At 41.3% G+C, this 14,430-nt stretch overlaps 1 protein-coding gene across 1 annotated transcript in view; it reads left to right on the plus strand.

The window, feature by feature from the left end:
• The window catches only part of QPT (quinolinate phoshoribosyltransferase), a 63,218-nt gene that overhangs the window by 441 nt on the left and 48,347 nt on the right, over positions 1 to 14,430 (plus strand). The window contains exon 3 of the mRNA XM_087674588.1: positions 31 to 164. Coding sequence (XP_087530714.1) covers positions 31 to 164 — 134 coding nt within the window. The remainder of the gene's footprint in view (positions 1 to 30; positions 165 to 14,430) is intronic.

Raw genomic sequence — 14,430 nt, forward strand, 5'->3', positions numbered from 1 at the left:
TCTCTAAGTTCATTCCTGGAAAATGTTTAGGAGACGTAACATCTATGGCCACTATTCCACCTCACATCCAAGCGGAAGCACAGTTTCTAGCCAAGGATTCTGGTATAATTGCGGGCATAGCAATGGCGAATCTTGTCTTTGAGGAGGTGGACCCTTCCTTAAAGGTTAGGGCTTTCTGATCCGTTGGCGCAAAGCCTAAGTGCATATCTTGTTGCGTAATTATAGCTTTTTATTTGTGATGTTTTGCATTCTTAAGTTTTTGGGAAAGTAGTTTTGTTGGGAAGCCGGTGTCATTATCTTATTAATGTACAAAGAGAAAAGGCTTCGTGACAAAGTTTTTTCCTTCCCCTAAACAAAAAGAGAGGCAATGGTAAAACATCCATATAAGCAATGTCTAAATCACTTGCATTATCATCAAGTCTAGAATGATTGAATGCTTGAACACCCAAGAATGCATGGTTTCTTTGAGCCGAGATGGTCCATGAGCCAAAATCTGACCCAGTTGAAGAATAGAGGGTGTATGGAAAGTGACGTGAAAGTCAAGTCTAAAACATTTAGGACTAGGGTTAGTGAAAGTTTGTACGTTTTCAGGTTGAAAGGGCTAAGGGTTTTCAATTGTGGGTAGGTAGTGGCCAATTCTTGGGTAGCACTAAGGAATTTTTAGTTTGCACAAACTATTATTAGCTGAAAATTCAGCTTCTAGGAGGTGAGAATGCATGGGCAGGTTGGCTACTTGGCACAAGGAGAGGAAATATGCCATGCAAGGCTGGGACAACTGTTGGAGAGCATTCAAGGCTGACTGGATGTGAGAGAATGTGTATGTTAGCTGAGTGACTGTTGCTGTAGGTTTTCTGACAATAGAGGAAGTTGACAGCTGGCAACCACATCATGACCCTTTCATTGTAGACAACAACATTCGGGCGTCAGGCAACTTGTTTCTTGTGCTATAGACAGTAGATGATTGCTATTTGGGACTCATTTTTGCTCCAAACTAAATAAATCTTCAATCTCTGCTGCTCTTCTTTTCTTTCTCAATAAATCTGCAGAATCTTAGACTTATTTGTTGTTTCAGACCTAATTACTAATGTAATTAGTGTTTGCTATGTCATGTGACTCAGCTCCAAATTCATCCAAGCCTAATGTTAGAATTATTGTAGATAAATATTCCCAAAGAGAATTACTTTTTAGAAAATAATTTCTTAAGGAAAAAGTAGATCACTCTTATTTAATAGAAATGTGCAAGCTTTTATAAACATTGGTTCCTATATAAGGCTTAAACTATGCACCAAAAGCTATGTATACCTTGCTTAATTCTAAGAGGAGGTTTATATAGAAAAATAAAAGGTTGTGAAATGCACCTATGAATGTATCTTCCGGAGTTCATGAGAGGTTTATATATTAATAATTTTGGGGCTAGCCTCCTCATGGGCGGTTGGAAGTAGCACAATCCATCTTAATTAGTATGGTCTTATATATTTTGCCCTTACTTGGACCAAGAAGTCTTTCTTAGAATGGGTGCAGCCCATTTGCTCTATGTTATGGAAAAAGAAAAAGAATTGTGTGGGTTAGGTGTGGATACCTTGGCAGTGTGTTAGTAATTTAAAATAGTTGGGTGGGGTTGCTTCATTGGATGTCAATCTCCATATGACATCTTTAAGATTGGCTTTTTTATTAGCTCTATGTGTATAGAGTTATCCTTGGGCTGATATTGCAAAAGTTTATATTTAGGAAACTGGTATTTTCCATGGTGATATTGTTATCTAAGTTTCTTAGTGGCATGTTTTAAATTCGACATGGCCTTTTAAAATTTCACAATCCTTTCTTCTTATTCATTGGATTGGCTCTTGATAGGAGATTTTTTGCTTTACAGTTTGATATCCTCTTAATCTCCGAAAGAAGGCTAATTTATTACAAGCAAAAATAGTGGTTGTTACGGGCGCAGTAAGTGCTCTTCAAGAACGAGGAGATTGCTCTCACAGCTTGAAAGATAAATTGAACTAGAACTCGATTATGAGATAACTTGATTATAAGAGCAAGAGAATACTCACAAGAGCGTGGCTTGATTACAAGACAAGATTGGAATAAGACAAGAACTGCAAGAAGACTTACCTTGTAGGAGCCTCACGATTTGTATTGGCTAGATCAAAGGGCTTGTAGCCCATGACTCTCTATTTATACTACAGTCTAGGGAGGTTAAGAATAACACGTTACAAGAGGATGCCATATGACATGCACGTCGACATATGGCATGACATGCATATCGACACATGGTATGCTAACTTTAACGATGACATAAGCATGTTGACATTAGCAATGATGTATATATGTTTTGAAATGTTTTAGAATCTTCTAGAAATTTCATGGAACCGGGGTTTGTCCTAGCTTGTATACGAACCAAGGGTTGTCCTTGCTTGAGCTTTCATTACATTACCTTCCCTTTTGGTAGCAAGTTCCACAAGGAGCGGTGATGTGCTTTTGAATAGGCCTTGGCTTGGTTGGGTGTTGAAGATGAACTCTGTTAATCTTAATAGAAACTCTTTTAAGATGTAAAGCTGGTCCCAATGTTTGTTTACTTGCATCATAGCCCTTTCAATGGATAAGATACTGTGATTTGCCTCTTAAAATTTTCGAATCTAGGATTTTATCTTCTTCATATTCTTATGATCTTTAATTATGATTGGAGGCGATGGTTTTGGTATTCTTCCAGATATACTGGACACATGACATGGCTCCAATATTGAAATATAGAATACAAGATGGATTTTTATGGATTGGGAAAGTTGGAGATGATAGGTGATTAGATTTACTTGGCCAAGAATCTTGAAGGGCCCAACTCATTGATAATCTACATGGGAGGGGCAAGAAGAACGTAGATCATGTCGAAGAAACCAAATTTGATCTCTAATTTTGTATAATGGATGTTGCATGGGAAGCTTATCTATATTTATCTTATATTTCTCTTGAGCTTGTTTAATCTGTGCTTGGAACTCTTAGAATATTAAAGAGGTGTTGAGCTAAGTCTGTAGCAGTTGGATTTTTCTCGTGTGATCTTACGTAATTATCTATCCTTGGGTGTTGGCTATAATTAGCAAAGAATGGGGTGAATTGAGTGGAGACATGGAAGGAATTATTGTATGCAAAATCAGCAAGGGGTAATAGATGCACACAATTGTCTTGATGATAGTTGATCGTACTTCAAGACTTGATTCACTCTTTTTGTTTGTCCATTACTTTATGGGTGATTAGCTAAAGAAAGATTCACTTGTACTCTCAAAAGTTTAAAGAGGTTTCTTCAAAACCTAGATATAAACTGGGGGTCGTAATCATAGATAATATCATCAAATAGCTTGTGGTACCAATATACCTGTTCCAGGAAGAGCCTTGTTGTCTCCATAATAAAGAGCTTTGATGGATTTGCATGGATGAGAATGGGTGTTGAGGTGAAGTCTTACTTAAATCTTTGAAAAGCTTGTTTAGCCTTTTAATCCCGTATAAACTTGCCCTTTCTAGTTAGGTTGGTTAGAGTGGTAACAATATTAGAGTAATCCTTGATAAAGATTCGATAAAAAATTGCAAATCCCAAAAAGCATTGAACATCTCGCATAAATGAAGTAGTCTCTCATTCTAGAATGGTTTATACCTTCTTAGGGCCCATAGAAATTCCCTTCTTAGGAATAACATGCCCCAAAAACTCAACTTTAGTTTGATGGAAAGGACACGTTTCCAGCTTTGCATATAAGTCTACTTCTCGCAATTTATTTAATACTATTTTGACATGATACTTATGCTCTTCTTGGTTCTTAGAAAAGCTCAAGATGTCATCCAATTAGATTACAATAAAGTTTCTAAGTATTCTCGAAAGATTTCATTCATCATACTTCGGAAAATTGTTGGAGCATTCGTGAGGCCAGATGGTATGACACCATATTTAAAATGCTCATACTTTGTGTGAAAAGTTGTCTTCCATTCATCACCTTCCTTTATCTTGACAAGATTGTAAGTGCCACAAAGATCTATCTTGGTGAATACTTTGGCTTTCTAAGTCATTCAAGGAGTTCTAGAATCAAGGGAAAGGGTAGCGATTCTTGATAGTAATCTGATTGAGCCCTCTATAATACACATACATACGGAGGGATCCATCTTTTTTGTTGACAAATAGAATTGAAGCACCTGTTGGAGATTTTGAATGGTATATGAATCCCTTGGCAAGATTCTCATCAATATATTTCTTGAGCTCTTCTAATTCATCTTAGGATAGCTTACAGATGAGACTGAAAGGAGGTTGAACTCTTTCTTATGAATCTATTGCACAATCATAAGGTTGGTATTCCGGTAGCATATCCGTATTCTTCTTTTCAAACACATTTTTTAATTTTGCATATTGAGTTAGGAGTGTCTCTATGCTTTTGTGCTTTGGCTTCTCCATTGGAATTGCATAAATAAAAAAAGATGGATTCTTCTTTGCTTGACACATGGACACCTTTGCCCCAATGTATATTGGTCAAGAATTCTTTCTTTTATTATTTTGTATCGATGTTTCTAGACCTCCAATTGATGTCGGGGTTATGTAATTCTAACTAGGATAGCCCAATAACAATGGGACTATTTGGGCAATGGATGATGTTGAAGGCTATATCTGATACAAGACTCCTTGGGGTAACTTTTATGGATTGAGTCTCATACTTGATGTTTCTCAAAGCAAGCGGTCGACCATCAATTGCTTCTGCACATAGTGGCTTTGCTTTTCTTAGAAGCTGTATATTATGTTGCTCTGTAAATTTTTGGTCCATGGAGCATGTTGTGGCTCCAGAGTCTAACAAAGCTTGTTTGTCTATTAGTCTTTCCTCTAGGCGAATCTTTATTGGTAACATAAAGCTAAACGTTGAATTTGTGGATAGAAAGAGACATTCTTTTGGATTTATTGAAGCTTTGTCCAGTCTTATATGAAGATATGCTAGGGTTTGCACTGAGGAAACATAGTATATACGTCTAAGATTGAAACACAAAGACTCAGACATAGATAAGCAAAACTCAAACCCTAAACGCAAAATGCAAAACACAAAACACAAAAACTCAAAACTCAAATATATAGACAAACACAGAGACAAGAAACTCTGAAGTCAATGAATGTAAGAGTGTATAGAATGCCCAAGGGCAAAGGAATGTAGTGTTGGAGAGTGATCCACTAGAGACAGATCCCAAGCGCTGCGACCACTTGTTAGAGTGTCGGAGTGCACGAAACACCAAAAGCTAATCACTAGAGTGTCAAGGAACTAAGGAGACAACAGGAGAGGTGTTTGTCGATGTAGACGGCTTGTTGGATAGCAACAATGTCGGTAGTAACTTGTCGCTTGGCACTAGATGCTGAAAACGCCGATTGATTAGGTGCTATGACGACATAGCAGATGGAAACCTCCAAACAGCAAGGCGATGGCTGAAAAAAGGTTGCGTAGGATTGGATGGTGATGGGCTGCAGCTGGTGATGATTGGACAGCAGATGATAGGTGGCTAATGGCTGAAATTTGCACGGTAGAGTGAGAAACCTACACAAAAGGATGAGGCTGAATGGTGGGCAGCTCGTCTATTTATAGATGTTGAAGGGTGCCCCAAAAAATTATGGTTTTGGGGGATCATTGAAACTCTCTCAAACTGTGTACTAAATTTGTGTTTTTCATTAATTAAGCGTGTTTTGGGGATGTTTAAAAATTCTAATCGGTTGTAAAGCGCGTCTTAGCTCAATATTTTATAGTCTCTACTGAGGCTAGACGTTGACGCTTCCCGATAGTGATGGAGTATTGGCGCCATGAATTCTCATTCTTCCTTTGTTAGGACAATATTTAGCTATGTCTCAATTAGCTGTAATACATACATAATCCATTAATGCACCGCCTTTGTTTTTCTCGAGCTGTCAATGGCTTGAATCGGGTCATATAAATTTTCATAGGCTCTGCATTCAAGGTGGCTCCCTGACATATTTCTTGTTTTCTCTCAAATAGGCAGTTGTCACATTCAATTGCTTGAGAGAGAAATTCACTAAGTGTATGCATCTTTGGCATAGTGAGCAAAAAATCTTTATCATCATCTTTCAATCCCCAACAGAATTCACTAATAAAATAATCCTCCTACCATGTAAAATCGCATGTGAGTTGCTGAAATTCTGATGCATATACCGAGGTAGGTTTTGACCCTTAGTGTAGATTTCTAATCTTTGTTTAGCTATTCTTGCTCTGTCTACTTCTCCAAACAGAGCACCACAAGCTTTGGGCTTAATTGTGCAAGCTCTACAACAACTTCAAGAAATTCAAGAGACAAGCCTACATCAAGCTGGAGGTCCATTAGCTACTACTGGCAACTTGCATGATCAACATAAGAAAGAACCAAAGATCAGTCTTCCAAAGAAATTTGATGGCACAAGGTCAAAATTCAGAGGTTTCCTCTAGTAGATACGATTGTTTATATGTATGCAACCAAATTGTTATTCAAATGATGCTTCTTAGATCTGCCTCATAGGAATTCTTCTCTGAAGTATGGTTCTCTTGGTTTGCCCCCTTGCTTGAGAAGGAATCCACATTGCTCTATTATTTTGAGGCCTTTGAACAAGAGTTTTCTACCATGTAGCCTTGCATTATTTTCTTAAAGCTCTTGGATTTGCTATCGGATGCTTTATAAAGAAGTAACAATAGCTTCCATCATGGACTCCATCACAACTAGGTAAGATCGAGGTAGGAGAGTATCTTGCCAAACTGTTATGGGCATGACAAGTGCTCTTGGAGAGCAAGGAGATTGCTCTCGCAACTTACAAGAGAAGAACTTGAAAGAGAAATGGAACTAGAACTTGATTGTGAGATAGCTTGATTACAAGAGAATACTCATAAGAGCGTGGCTTGATTACAAGACAAGACTTGATACAAGACAAGAACTGGAAGAGGACTTATCTTGTAGGAGCCTCACAATTGGTATTGGCAAGACTGAAGGGCTTGTAGCCCATGACCCCTATATTATAGCCTAGGGAAGTTAAGGGTAACACATGTTGTTACAAGAGGATGCCACATGGCATGACATGCATATTGACACATGGCACGACTTGCATATTGACACATGGCATGGTGACATTAGCAAAGCAATGACATAAGCGATGATGTAGATATCTTCTAGAATGTTCTAGAATATTCTAGAAACTTCAGAAACCAGGGGCTATCCTAGCTTGCATAAGAACCAAGGGTTGTCCTTGCTTGAGCGTCCATTACACTGTCACTTCCAAGTTGTTGGATTGGCTTGGTAAAGACATGCAATGAGAGAAATTAATCGGGTGGCTAGATTGGGGTTGTAAACTGTACATGATGTTGTCCTTCTTGGTCAACCTCGTCTTTATTCTTTTTGTCACATTCACCAGTACTTTTGGGTGGATAGAGGGTACAACCGGATTTGATTGACCTTGTAGAAGCAACTTTAGCAGCATACTCCATGGCTTGAGTTCCAATCTCCCTTGGTAGGATTGGAAACCATACAATTTCCTAAAAAGGTGAGTTAATCAGATTTTCCATAAGTTGATCTAGGATAAGAGACGGGTCTCTAAGAAATCCAACAAAGTTTGGCATGTTTAGGATAGTAGAGGAAGTGGCAGGATAGATTTCTTCAATTGTGGAAGCACGATTCCTTATCAAGGAAAAGTTTTCATATGGAGGTTTTCACATTGGGGATATGCTATGTGCTCTCAAGATCTCCCATGGCTGTTGTATCTTTTGCACTACATGTGGTGAGATCTTGATTCATCTTTTCATCTCTTGCCCTGTTGCGAGACAGATTTGGAATTCTATTTCTCGCTCGTGGACCTTGGTGACACACAACAAATGGCCATCTGCTTTCTTTGACCACTTTGTAGGCAAATCAACCTTGTTAGGGTTTGCAAAGAAAGCTTAGAGTGTACGATCATGTTAGTATGCTTAAGTGGAGAGCTGTTCACAACAGCTGATCTCTCATGGAAGTGGGCTTAAGGAGGGGTCGATGTGTGTCATCTAGCAAGGCGGATCTCGAGTGTAGTAACAACCAGTTGGAGCAAAGATTGATAAAGAAAAGTGTTGAAAATGCAAAAATGACGTGTTTGCAGATGCAAACATAGCTCATGCTGATGCCGAAAAGTGCTTTGGATGACAAATAGCAGGAAGGCCACCTATAGGGATAAAAAAGCAGGAGTTTACGAAGTCCTAGTTATTAGGGCAGCTGCTAGGAACACTCCAATAGGGGCTTCAGCAGATAAATAGAGAGCTAGAGTGACGGTGACAGTTGCTAGAACCAAATGCAGCTGTGGGCAGCCTTCTGTTGATCATAACAATAGTTGGAGATGATGAGGAATGAGTGGGCAGGAGGAGGAGGAGGTGGCAGCTGCGTGATGATAAAGTGGGGATAGATTGGGATAACTCCAAACAAGGGATGGAGCAAGTGGCTCAGCAGCCTCCTATTTATAGATGTGGATCCTCCCAAACTTTGGGTGTTTGCGTATGTGACACAGAAACTTTGGTAATTTTGGAGTGTTGGGGTATTGGTAATTTTTGAGTGTTGGGGTATTGGTAATTTTTGAGTATTGGGGCAGTTTTATGAGCTAACTAAGGTTGAATGTGTAATGCTCCTGTTTTAATTTAATAGGCTTGCGTGAGAATGATTGGATGGATGATATTGAGGAGTGGGTAGGCTATGTACAACTGAATATGAAAGAGATGGCTGATCTGTTGGTTGACCTGTATTAATGTAGATTGGACCTGATAAAAATGATGCCTCAATGATGCCAGGCCAAAATGCGGTCGCCTAGGTTTGCCTGCCTATACTTAGATTGTTCGTCTTGCCACATGGAAATTGTTGCGTGTCCAAAACACGGGAAATAGGTTGCTAGAAGTGAAATGTCCGAGCGGACCTCCACCTCAAGTGTCTTGGATAAATGAATAGATGAACAAATACATTGTTAGAGTTCCTAATGTCCCCATTCGACTTAGATTGAGGCTCATAAGTAGGAGACGACAGGGCGGACACACGACTGCTAACAAATACTCACGATGATGTATTGCACATGGGATATAATGTGGGCAAGCTCGAGGGAAAGAAGCGTAGCAATCTGCTAGTAGATATGTCAATTCATGGCTGAGTCTGTGCATGTGATTCAGAAGGCTAGGGCACTAGTATATTTCCTAGATTATTTAGGCATTTTATCCGGCATTTTATGATGGCTATTTTAGCATTTATTGTTGGCCGACCTGACATCATTTATGGCATTTTTAAAGCCTATTTATTTAGGCTTCTTCTCCATAGTCATTATGTATTATGCATCATCTATCATTCATCATTTGACGTGTGGTGGAGGAAGAGGAGCAGGTGTTGTAAAGAAATACTTTAACACAGAAACATAAATGGAAACCGTACGACAAAGCACAGACTGATAAAAGAACACAGTTAGGGTTAGGGTAACTCAGAGACAATGAACACAGTGAATGAATGAAGTGATATGATTACTGAATATACGATGCTCATGCAACAAACACACTATGTAGTGAATGAATACTGAATCTCGAACTCCTGTATCTCCAAGATTAGGGTAGGGGTAATGAGTTGGAGAGTGTGTTGTACTTTGAACAGATCCCGAATTGCAGCAAGACAGCCTTCGGATATCGAATACCGGGAAAGGCAACACTGAGAAGCTGGATTTGATGTAGACAACAGTGAGGAGAGAGAAAGACTAAAAACGCAGGCTGTGATGATGTGGTAGGCTGTACGGCAGCAGGCCTTCACTAGAATAGCAGTCGCCTGGCTGGAATTAGCTTCAATTTGTGTGAAGAGGGCTGGAAAACAAGTGCCAACTAATGGAGACAACAATGGTTAGCTTCAGCTAAGATGTCCTCTACGAACGGGTGTGGGCTGCAAGCTGAAACGCTTGAAATCTGCAAAAACGAGATTAGGGCTGAATAGAGGGTAGCATACTTATTTATAGAAATTTTGGACCCCAAAAGGGTTAGTGCATGTGGGACACAGAAACTCTCTAGGATTGCGTTTCTTTTAAATAAACAAGGTTTCTTCATTAATTAAGCATGTTTTGGGGCTGTTTAAGTAAAGCTAATGCATTTTTAGCTCAACACCCCCTCTTAGGCCCAACAACGGTGCTACGAGAATAGAGGCCAGCCAAGCCCTTTCTTAGTTTATCTTTTACCCCCAGGCGGCCCACCCTAAAGCAGCCAAAGCATCGAAGAAAGGGTGGGCGTCGGCTGCCTAGTGGCCTACTAAGACTACAGAGGCGATGGTTATCCTACCAAGGGAGCCCAAGTGATCACCCCAGAGAGGACAGGGCATTGGACAAAGGGTGCACGGCGGCTGTCCAGTGGCCTACCAAGCCCTACAAAGGTAGATGGAATCAACTATGGTTTTTTTTTTTTTTTTTTGAGAGCTTTTTAGTTTTGATAGATTAAGCATTAAGTGAGGGTTTCAAATCAGTTTTCGTCCTATTGAGTATCTATGTTCAAAACGGGAGAGTGATAAGGGATGGTGCTCATAGAACAAGTATACTATTCCTATCATTACTGGGTGTCGGTGATGAAGAAAATGGCTAAGGTGTGTGTATAGCAAATATGTTAAGTAAGCAAGACAAGCAAAGTAAGCAAGCAAGCTAGAAAAGACTGCCATGTGCAATGCCACGAATATGGTGGATCCTAGAGTTAACCACTTCAAAAGATCGAAAAGGGATAAATGCGCACAGATGCATGTTTACATGAACAAAATACCAATGTATGGGGTAATGCAAAGGGAGATACAAGATGTCATGCTCATGCAATATGCTATGCAATGGTGCCACTTGGACAGTCCCTCGTAGGGGAATTGTTCACTTGTCCAAGTGCCCTTTCATAATCATGTCATCTTGATAGTGCGGATGAAGTTACAAAAAGTACTGAAGAACCGGCCAGTTGATTGCTTTGGTCAAGATATCTACAAAATTATTTGATGATGGCACAAACTCTAGGAGAATAGTGCCTAGCTCAACTTGCTCTCCGGAAAAGTGGAAGTGGACTCCCACATGCCTCGTCTGTGGTGTGATGATTGGATTGCCCGCAAGGGCAATGGTGTGAAGGAAACTGCTAGGGTTTACATTGAGGACACATAGAGTGTACGACCATGACAGAAACACAAAGAGACAGACACAGACACAAAGGGCAAAACTCAAACCCTGAACGCAAAACTCAACTCAAAACTCAAAACTCAAATACAAACAGAAGAAGGGAGAGAGAGAACACAACTTTGAAGTGAATGAATGCTGTAAATGAATGTAAGAGTGTACAGTGTGCTCAAGGGCATAGCAATGTCGGAGTGTGACGTCCATCGAAGATGGATCCCAAGTCTATGACCACCAATCGGAGTGTAGGAGTGCTGAATAGTGAATGGTAGCAGGCTGGTCACCAAAATGCAGCAGTTTGGAGACTGGAAACTAGTAAACACAGTAGCGTACCACTGATCGGATACTAGAAATTGTGCACAATCTGCTGTAAACAGTAGGTTGAAACAATGTGTGAGAGTGTCAAGGCTTGCAATGCTGAAAACGTAGGTTGGTTGACCTTGGAGATGATGGACAGTAAGCTGAACAGTAGTCTGGGACAGTTTGGAGCAGTCACCAGCAACTGAGAGCTGTCGCCTACAGCAATGGACAGACTGAAGATAATGTGGCTGTAGTCGATGATGGCTAGACATCAGATGGAGGCGAGCTGCAAGCTGGAAACTGGGCGCCAACAGCAGTAGAGGATGTGTGGGTTGGTGTAACCTGCAAACAAGGATAATGGTTGAATGGGGTAAGCCTGTCTATTTATAGATGTGGAAGGGCGTCCCAAAAATTAGAGTTTCCACTAAACTCTCTTGAACCGCTCCCCGCTTTAGGGTTTCCACTGAACTCTCTTGAACCGCTCCCCGTTTTAGGGATTTACTCTAAAATAGCATTTTTAGTGTGTTTTGGGGCTGTTTAAGAGGCTAATCAACAAGTAATGCATATTTTAGCTCAACATCCTCTCTTAGGCCTAAAACTGAGCTGAAAGGTTAGGCCAGCCATTGTAATGTTTATGTACCCCAAGGTGTCCCACCCCAAAGCAGCCAAGGCATCGGACAAAGGGTGCACGTCGGCTGCCCAGTGGCCTACCAAGACTACAGAGGCAATGGTTATCCTATCAAGGGAATCCAAGTAGTCACCCCAGAGAGGACATGGCATCGGACAAAGGGTGCACGTCAACTGCCTAGTGGCCTACCAAGCACTACAAAGACGGATGGAATTACATGGATTTTTTATTTTTTATTTTTTATTTTATTTTTTGAATAAGTGAAGTAAATTTGATGGGATGCGGCCGATTGAGTAAAAATGACTTAGAAGACGTGAGTAGGGAGGATACACCCAACACATCACAAAATTGAACAAGCGAACCCATCCACTCAGGGTGTCCTTGACGAGGAAAAATAGGTGATGAGGTATCCATGGGATGGAGGGTGGTGGGGTAACAACCACCGCTGATGAAAATAGCTTAGGATCTGTGCAAGTGGTGCTCTGCACAATGAGATGCAAAGTATGCCACATGCTAAAGAATGCTCATGCAACAGGTGCCACTTGGACAGTGTCCCTCGTGGGGAAATTGTTCACTTGCCCAAGCGCCCTAGTACAAGGATGATGTAATCATGCAATGCAAAGGGTAAGGTACAACAGGGGAAAAAGCCGATGTCGAAGACAAAAGTGCTGAAGCCTGTAGAATACCAAGAAGGGTAGGAACCCCCTCTCAACTTGGATGTAGATGCTGAAGAAGGAAGAGAAGCTTGATGTCGGTATTCATATGGTGCCGAGAACCATAAGGAATGAAAGAAGATGAAGTGGATGAAGCACCCCGCTAGAAGAGCAAGGTAGAAGTCACCGCCATGATAGCATCGAGAGAGATGCTACACGATCCGCCTCGGGAGGGGAAACCGCCATGCTGGAAAAAGAGCAAGCACTCCTAGGATGATGAAACTATGAAAGGAACGGTGCACATCCCCACGTCTCTAGCCTAGAGAGGACCAAAGCAATCTGCAAGTTAGTCCTACATTGAAAGACAAAACCATGTAAAAGAGATGAGAATCTGCAAACACATAGGTTAGTGGTGAGATGCTCTAAAGCAAAACAGAACAGAAAGAAAATCTAACTCAAAATAAATGTAATGAATGTTGAGAAACCCTTCATCCTTTACCCGGAGTTTGGAGTTGATTCTAGCTAGGCGACTACTGTTCTTGTGCAGACTTGTTGCCGTATAGCCTGCCACGTCATCACAGTCCTGTTGCTTGCGTTTTAGTCTTTCTCTCTTCTATAAGCTGTCTTGCATGCATTTTTAGTCTCTCTTCTGTTGCTTGCGTTTTAAGTCTCTCTCTCCCGTAGGCTATGTTGCCTGCGTTTTTAGTGTTTCTCTCTCCTCTGCTTTTTTCTACTGGTTGCAATCTTACTGCTGGGCGCATCCTCCTCCCACTAGTAGCTCACTTCCAACCCTTTCACTACCCTTCCACCCCTTGAGGCGGACATTGTGGTTTGTGCTTCACACTGCCCTCACACCCCTTGAGGCGGACATTGCGGTTCGCGGTTCATGGTGGCTGACCTCTTCCTTCTTCAGCAAGGCACACTGATATTCATGGCTTCTTTACCAATAGATGACAAGACTACTGGGTGCTCCTACTGTGGCATCACTGAACACACCACCGATGCTTGCCGACTTCGACCCTTGCTCCCCACCTCCTTGGAGTATATGCGTCTTCCACCAGGCACTCCTTGTGCCACCTCTCCTTTTCGGGCCACAGAGAACGTTTTGCATTGGCTATCAAAGTACTATGTTCAAGGCAATAAGATGCATCCGATGCATACTCAGTCCTTTTGAGCACATGGAGAATCGATTGGCACTACGACCTCCTGGAGATCATCGCAATGCCAACGGCAATCTTCTCCCACTTATTTTTAGGTACAGTGGCTTCTAGACCTACGGCTCTGCAGTCCGCTCCATCGAGAGACAATGATTGTTTGATACCGTCTCCTCGTCAGTCCGCTCCTTTGAGAGACAGTGACTGCTCGACTCCTTCCTCTTCTTCGGCTACCCAGTCTGCTCAACTGAGAGACCGCGACTATTGCCCACCTCTTGCTCATTTTGAGCCCCACCCTTCCCCACCCTCGACTACTCAGGTTCGAGAGGCTATCTCTGGGAGCTCTTTGATACTTCCTTTGTCATTAGTCATTTCGGAGTCCGTGATCCATGAGTTTTTGGATTCCCTATCTACTTCAGAGGGGGATGTTATTTCTTTGCCCTCATAGGGGGCATCTACTTCTTTGACTTTAGCAAGGTCCCTCCACCTCCCATCGTAGAGGAGGAACCTACTCCACATGAAGTTCATCACCCATCCTCTATTTTCTTG

Source organism: Lygodium microphyllum, chromosome 1, assembly GCF_053477565.2.
Source record: "Lygodium microphyllum isolate KBCC chromosome 1, Lygodium_microphyllum_v1.1.10, whole genome shotgun sequence".
NCBI lineage: Eukaryota > Viridiplantae > Streptophyta > Polypodiopsida > Schizaeales > Lygodiaceae > Lygodium > Lygodium microphyllum.